The following is an 8,220-nucleotide window of genomic DNA, read 5'->3' as shown; positions in this document are numbered from 1 at the left end:
CTGGGGGAGCACACAGGTTTTGTAACACATAACAGATATCAGGGTACGAGGGGGATTGTTGAAAGGCTACATTGATCTTTGGAGTCGCCAGCTCTGTTTCACTGTCCAGCTGATTGATGTCTAAAGCTTGAAAATTTGTTTCTGTCATTAATTTGGCCAAGCCTTGCCCTTTTATTAATTTTGTAGGTTTTATCTCAATGTCAAATTCCAAGATGTTGGCAATCCATTTTCCTCTTCTGCCTTCTAAATTTTCTTGGGTGAGAATGTCTTTGACAATAGGACTTGGCACATATGCTTTGACATGGGAATAAAGGATATAAATCCTAAAGTCTTTGATTGCTTTGACTAAAGCATAAGCTTGTTTTTCCATGATTTGATACTTCAAAGGTGCATCTCTGAGAGCTTTGCTAAAGAAAGCAATTGGCTTCCCATTTCCTTGGTCATCCTTTTGTAATAAAACAACAGCAATAGTATGTTGGGAAGCAAAAGAGAAAATGATAAATTCTCTGTCAAACTGAGGATTGGTCAAGACTGGGGTTTGGGTAAGGGCCAATTTTATACCTTCAAATGCTTGATTGGCTTCAACAGTCCACTTGACTTTTGAATCTTTTTTCAGCATGTTATTTAATAATCTGGTTAGCTCCGCTAGGTTTGGGATAAACCTTCTCAAGAAATTGATTTTTCCCAAGAATCCTTGTAATTCTTTGACATTCCTTGGGTGAGGCATTTGCAGGATAGCTTGTATCCTATCTGGGTCAATTCTAATGCCATCTTTTGAGATGATGTGTCCTAAGAGCTTGCCTTCTTCTAAACCAAAGAGGGACTTCTTCGGATTCAAGGAAATTCCATATTTTCTGCATTTTAAGAAGATCTGTCTCAGATGTTTTATATGTTCTTGGTCTGATTTTGAGAAAGGTGTTAGGTCATCTAGATAAATGACTAAAAAGTCATGAATCTCCTTTGCAAAAGCAATGTCCATTGCTCTTTGAAATGTTGCCCCTGCATTCTTCAATCCAAAAGGCATCTTTACATATTTGAAAGTTCCCCACGGAGTTGTAAATGTTGTTTTGTCATGATCATCAGGGTGAACTAAGATCTGATTAAAACCTGAAAATCCATCCAGCAATGAGATCCTTGAGGCCCCCACCACCCTTTGAAGAATGTGATCCATCTTGGGTAAGGGGTAGTTATCTTTTAAGGATACTTGGTTTAGATTCCTTAAGTCCACACACAGCCTGATCTCACCTGTTTTCTTTCTTGTAGGGACTAAGTTGGAGATCCATTCAGAGAATCTGATTGGTGCTATGATGCCTGCTTTGAACATTTTTTGTACCTCTTGTTCCATTGCTGGGAGAAGCATAGGATTGATTCTCCTCAGTTTTTGTTTAAAGGGCTTTTGATCAGGTTTGAGAGGGATGGTGTGTTGGATTACAGAGGTGTCATAGGACTTTAGGTCCTCATAGCTCCATGCAAAAACATCCTGGAACTCTTTGAAGAGGTCAATGTATTTTGGTTTTTGGTCAGGAGGTAAGGAAGCAGATAATTTAATTATCTTGGGTTTGTCAATAGTACCTATGTTGCACTCTTCAATTGCTCCATTCAGGGGCTGCATTTTTGGCTTCCTGGGAATATCATTTGAATCAAAAATGTCTTCTAGTGGGGTTAGGCCTGTTGGTAGAAAATTGTCCTTTAGCTCAATGATTTCAGTTTCAGCATTGGATACTCCCTCTTCCCAGTCAATTTGTTGAATTTGCTGGATGTTTTCTATATTGAAAATAGTTGGATTCAGCATTTGTTTTGCAGTCCTAGGTGATATTGGCTGAGCAGTCTGTTGAAATTGTATTTGTGATGGACTTGCTCCATTAAGTTTTTGTGATTGACTTGCTGTCTCAAGTATTTGTGATTGACTTGCTGTCTCATTGTCAATATTTAATCCTGCAAATTCTTGCTGCAGAGTTAAAAACTGGTTTATTTGCTTGTCATCCTCAAATACTTGCCAATCATTGATGTTGTTTGGAATAGACGGTCTGTGTTTTACTTCAGCTGTGAAACAATGGTGGGGCTCAAAGGGCAACTTGCAGGTACTTGCAAAGGTGGCTAAACTATGAGCATGCAGATTTTGGGTTCTGGGAATTTTAGTAATTTGGAACTCAGAAAAGAAGTTTAGTACCTCAGCAACAGCAGACCTATAAGTCCTTAGTCTTTTGTCATTGGTGACAAAGTTCCCTTTCACTTGTTGAATAACTAAATCTGAATCTCCCATGATTGAAACCCTGGCAGCTTGTAAGAATTTTGCCAACTTGAGTCCTAGTAAAAGGAGCTTCATATTCTGCCATGTTATTAGTGCATCTGAAATTCAATCTATAGGCTCTGCCTTCTGCATGACTATTTTCTTTATTGTGTACCCAAACTCCAGCTCCTGCCCCTAATTTGTTGACCGAGCCATCAAATTCAAGGAACCATAGAATATCTTGTTGGGGAGGAGGTTTTATGATCTGTTCATGGGTTGGTAAAGTTAGTAGCAAGTGTGGTTTTTTCTCTAGCTTGTCTTCTAGGATAGTCTCATCATTTAATTGGATGTTCTTGACATTTAAGGCAGCAGCACTATCAAATGTTTGTTTGATTGTTGTTTCATGAGTGATACTACTCTCATTTGCATCTTCCTCCTGTATGAGTATCTTGGTTTCAACTTCACCTTTTGAGGGAGTAGTTGTATCATTGAAGAGAATGTATGAGTCTATGTCTGAATGGACAGCATATATAGGAAAATTTTGAGGTTTTTCTTCACTGCTGACCATGTACTTCATTAGTGTTTATCTGTACAGTCTTTTTGGTTGCAACAATGTAAACTTTGAAACGGGAACTGATACTGTTACCCGTTTTGTAGAGGTGGCAAAAAAATGACCCGATTTTCAAAAGTGTTGATGCAGAATACACATGTTTTTTTAAGAACATGCTTTTTGGAACTTTAATTTTTTTCATGTGCATTAAGTGGGTGAGGCTCGGTGAATGGTAGTGATTTTCATCCTGATTTTAAAAAGTGTGTATTCTGCATCACACCCTTTTTTTAAAAGACCTATTTTTTGACTTTAAATTTTCTAGTGTGTGAAATGTAAAAAATTATTTTCTAAATTTGATAGTTTTTGAAGTCGTCACTGTATTCATATTTTCTTGTTCTCTATCTTAATTTTTTTTTTTTTTAGTGGGCTTTTTATTGTTTTGCGTTTTTAAATTATAAAGTCGATAGTTTGAATTTTAGATAGTCTACATATTTAGACATCTTTTCAACCCCCTTAATTAATTTTTCAATCCACATGAAATAATTGTTTCTAAAAAACAACATTTTTTAACAATGGACATAAAAAATAACCATTTTTAACATAAATATAACAAAAAAACTAAACGTTTTGATAATTTTTTGCTAGAATTAACATGTCAAAATCACAATTTTTATACAAAAATATTAACTAAAAATGGTCAAATAATAGTTTTTTTTATGAATTTCATGTCAAAAAGATAATAATTACTTTTTTTTCAAAAAAAAATGATTAACTTAAAAATCAATGCGAAAATCACAGTTGTGCTCTCCCCCGCCCACCCCTCCACCGCCATCGCCCCACACACCCCTCCACCGCCACCGCCCCCACCCCGCCCACCCATCCCCCGCCACCGCCACTGCCCCCCCGCCCACCCTGCCCACACTCTCCCCGCCCACCCCTCCCCCTCCCTGCCCACCCCTCCACCGCCACTGCCCCCTGCCCGCCCACCGCCACCGCCCCCTGCCCGCCCACCGCCACCGCCCCCTGCCCGCCCACCGCCACCGCCCCCTGCCCGCCCACCCCGTCCACCCATCCCCCGCCACCGCCCCCTCCCCGGCCCCCCTGCCGACCCCTCCCCGCCCACCCATCCCCCACCACCGCCCCCTCCCAGCCCCCCTGCCCACCCCTCCACCGCCACCGCCCCCTCCCCCGCCCCTCCGCGGCAGCGGCACCCCCGGGCCGCCTCGCCCCGCTTGACTGGCGGCGGGTCGATTCCGGGGTCGACCCGCTGCCGGTCGGGTGGGGCAGGGCGGCCGGGGGTGGCGCTGCGCGGATCTAGAACACATCTACCCAAATCTTCAAGTAATTTCGAATCAAACAATGAATACTTTATTATCCCACCTTCACATGCAATTGTTTTATTTCTAGACGCACGTTAGGAGGGACAATGTTGAAAATGGATCCACCTTTTTTAAGAGTTGATCTAGTCTATATACTCGTCGCACTTCATTTTATCCCATTCTCTTCTCTTAAACTTCTATTTTCATTCCTTTTTTTCTAGTTTGATTCCTCCTATTTGAATTCTCTCCTGCATCCCCCTAGCAACTTCCCCTGAATCCTTCTTCTTATTCCAAGAATGGAGGTGAGACACCTCTTTAGTCTTCCTAGTCAGAATTTGCCTCCAAAATTTCTTAGGAGCTAGCTTAGAGAGGTGTAAGAGATTCCCTTGTCTTTGACGAATGTATTGCCTCTTTTTCCTTTTAGTTAGGGCTTTATATATTTTTATCTTGTCCATTTTAAGACATTCATCAACAACTTCCTTAATTGCTCTCCTCGCACTTTTACACTCTTTGTCATACCATGGATTGGTTTTGCTATTTCTTTTATTATTTGATATAGGAAAAATAATTTGCAAAATTTGATAACTAATTCTCTAAATCCCTTTCCAAGACTAACACTTGAAAAATCAATTAGGTAACAAACATGCTATTAGATAGAACTATTTGTTTCTTTATTTCACCAAACCAAATTGAAAAAATAATTTTATAAATTAAAAATCAATAATACAATCTTAGAAGCAGTTTAAACCTATTATTATAATCATGATGTGAAATTGAATAGCTAGATTCTTAGCACATCTAATATTCTCTTTTATTCTGCTATCAATGATATCATATTTTCCAACGTTTGATACATTGTGCAAGGCCTATCTATATAAAAAGATCATGAAATACAAAAAATGGAGAACCTTTTCCCACGAGCATGTGTGTGCTTGAAGGAGTGGAAATGCCATTATAATGGCTTATTTAGTGCTTCAAGGACATTATTATAAGAATGTATGACTCGTAGATTTTGTCTAAGTTATATAAAGGTCATAACATCTATTATTTAATGCTTCATTCTGCCACTATATCAAAAAATATAAACCTTAAACGCTTTTAATGATTTAAAAATATATAGAGCGACAGAACTTCATCATACCTGCTGAAACTTATATAATATAATGCCAAAATATAAACTATACGAGCATGTGTGTGCTTGAAGGAGTGGAAATGCCATTATAATGGCTTATTTAGTGCTTCAAGGACATTATTATAAGAATGTATGACTCATAGATTTTGTCTAAGTTATATAAAGGTCATAACATCTATTATTTAATGCTTCATTCTGCCACTATATCAAAAAATATAAACCTTAAACGCTTTTAATGATTTAAAAATATATAGAGCGACAGAACTTCATCATACCTGCTGAAACTTATATAATATAATGCCAAAATATAAACTATACCATGCATGACTGTGTATAAAAGTCCTATATGATTCTTTTAATGCGAAAATAAATATAGACAATCTGCCTGCATGAAAAAGTTGCGGATATATATATATATATATATGAATGAGAGGTCAGTAAATTAGGTAAAGCAACAACATGACAATTGTTCCATATCTGATTAACGCGGCATGGCTTTAAAGGGAGAAATAAAAGAGAGTAAACAAACTCGCGCCATCCTGCACCGGAGGTTTAAGAAATATTCGCTCATGAATAATTGAAATATTCGAATATTAACAACTTTAGGAGCCTGCTGGCCTGAGAGAACAAAAGGAATCTCTCAGGCCAATCACACCTGCCCTATGTCAGGAATGAATGCATTGAACCCAACCACAAACTGCTTCAAGTGGATAGTTAAAAACGAAAAATATTTTTGGCATGGTCAACTGTTCTGCAGCCATCGACAGCTGTGAGCGCACCCATAGGTTTGGCAGTTGGTAGAGAGAATAGAAAAGTGCAGACGGTAAAAGCTTGCACAACGAATATGAACATGTGCTCTCCTTGAAACAAAAACAGCACGTACTTTGAAAATTGCCTTAAGTGTCGAATTAACATACACCCAAAAACTCTTGCAGCCTTCAAGGACATTTTTATTGCTTTATCGCATGCCCACCTTCTGCATCTACACCTGAAAAGAAATGGACACAACTATTGTTCGTGGGTGTCTTAATTGAAGAATAGGCATTCCTCATAATACCCATAAAATCCTGACGGACAGCAGATTCACAACAGAAATTTATTCTGGGAGCATAAACAAAGCATAATGGCATCCATACCCTCATTTCCTTAGACTGAGATCAGCAGGCATTTATTACATATATACTATACAACTCATCCGGCGCAGCAGCAGCAAAACTGGATGCAAATTACAAGGCAATTTATCTGAGAGTCAAACATAACCAGAATCATTGCATCCTTGCAGCAAAATATTAACTTTCTAAAGAGATCAGGATTACAGTAATTCCCAGGCATACCATATGCATAAATGGCCCCAAACACCCCAGTCACTGCTTTCCTCTAAAGAAGGAGCCAAGCCGACTTATAAATTGTTCCTTTAGTGACTCGGGAACTTGCCGATTAAAAGAATCCTTGATATCACGTATTAACAACTTCCTTGAGTTAATATCATTGCTTGATAAACACATATTATCTAAATGAATCCTCTTTCTCTCTCGCATGGTCTCTCGTACATCATCACACCAGCCACATGATTGTAAATATTGACGTGCTTCCTGAAAAAGCATTTGTTTGAACTTATCAAAATCAGATAGTTTGTCTTCACTATTGGCTTCAGCATTCCTTCTGGATTCAACATTGTGCTCTAATGCACCATTTTCATGATCAATGTGGCTAATCCCTGTGTGTGAATTTTCATATTCGTCTCGTCGTCTCTTGAAGTGCATCTTTTCTTCCGAAGAGTTTTCATTTCCATTAGACAGAGACCTTTGATTATCTTTTTGCGTGTTGCATTTAATATTGAGGCTATTAGATTCAGCTTGACTATAGCAAGATGTACCATTTGCAGTCTTGACCAATCTGTCTGTAGGACGATAGTCATTGCTTCCAGACTTCTTCTCAACAACAAGACGATCTCCAGCCAATAACTTGCCATCCTTACTTCCAGTAACACAACTTTCACCATCTGTTTTCCCAATATGGCAATCAGAGTGTGATCTTCCACTGTCAGACTCATAATTGGATTCAGAATGTTGTGTTTGAACCAATGTTTCATCTTTCTTAACATTACTGGAGTTACTGGAATAAGAAGCATCTTGGTTGCTCCTCTCAGATATCATTTTTCCAGAACTCTCATGTTTTTCCTGCCTCGTAGTAACAGGAGGCTTAGACATGCCATTACCATTTGCAACAGCACCAACCCTCCCAACTTGAGGACCAGAATGCTTCAGGTTTGCAAACTTAATCTGTGGTTTTGGATGCACTTTAGACAAACTACTAGTCACAATCCCTCCAGAAGAAGATATGCCAACAGATGAATTTGATGATGCAGACGACCTTCCATTTGAGGAAATATGTATTCACTAGAGCTACGGGTCGATTCCCGGAATCGACCCGCCGCCGGTCGGGCGGCGCGGGGGTGGCGCTGCGCACGGCAGCGCCACCCCCGCGCCGCCCGACCGGCGGCGGGTCGATTCCGGGAATCGACCCGTCATGATCGTAAGCCATAATGGTTTGTTTGTTTGTTTGCGATGGCATAAGTCCAGTTCAAATTTTTTTCAAGTGATGCTCTAAATACATCGAGGAAGTTCTTTAAAGATTCCTCTAATGTTTTATGGCTGTCTGCGAAGACTGCTACTAGTACTGCTCAAAGATATTCTTCAATAATCAAGTTGCTCCAAGCGTTTCTTCACAAGGTGCTTCAATAGTGACTGCACATTCCACCTTTTGCGATCTATCTAAAATAATGTAATCCTGAGCTTGAGACTGATATTGCACTGAGCTCTCCTCAAGGTAAATCTCCACAGATCCAAGTTTTCAAGTTTATTCACAGCAAAAGCTACAGGATGTAGGTTCGATGTTTGGTGGATGCTCACAATAGACAAGTCTTGTTTCTTATCCGAGACTACAATCTGGAAACCAATTGAGGTGCTGACTGAGCTTTTTGGCACTA

At 39.4% G+C, this 8,220-nt stretch overlaps 1 protein-coding gene across 1 annotated transcript; it reads right to left on the bottom strand.

Annotated features, from left to right (window-relative positions):
* Window positions 1–6,092: 6,092 nt before the first annotated feature.
* LOC149213737 (uncharacterized) lies at window positions 6,093–7,617 on the bottom strand. Its single transcript, XM_089392112.1, has 3 exons — window positions 6,566–7,617; window positions 6,368–6,446; window positions 6,093–6,219 (listed from the first exon to the last, which is right to left on the bottom strand). The coding sequence occupies exon 1, from the start codon at window positions 7,439–7,441 to the stop codon at window positions 6,596–6,598; it is 846 nt and encodes a 281-aa protein (XP_089248238.1). The 5' UTR covers window positions 7,442–7,617; the 3' UTR covers window positions 6,093–6,219; window positions 6,368–6,446; window positions 6,566–6,595.
* Window positions 7,618–8,220: the final 603 nt, after the last annotated feature.

The sequence above is a fragment of the Pinus tabuliformis genome, chromosome 1_1, assembly GCF_031772625.1.
Source record: "Pinus tabuliformis cultivar Carrire ecotype Pingquan chromosome 1_1, CPIR1, whole genome shotgun sequence".
In the NCBI taxonomy this organism is placed as follows: domain Eukaryota; kingdom Viridiplantae; phylum Streptophyta; class Pinopsida; order Pinales; family Pinaceae; genus Pinus; species Pinus tabuliformis.
This window is presented reverse-complemented; position numbering and strand designations above follow the sequence as displayed.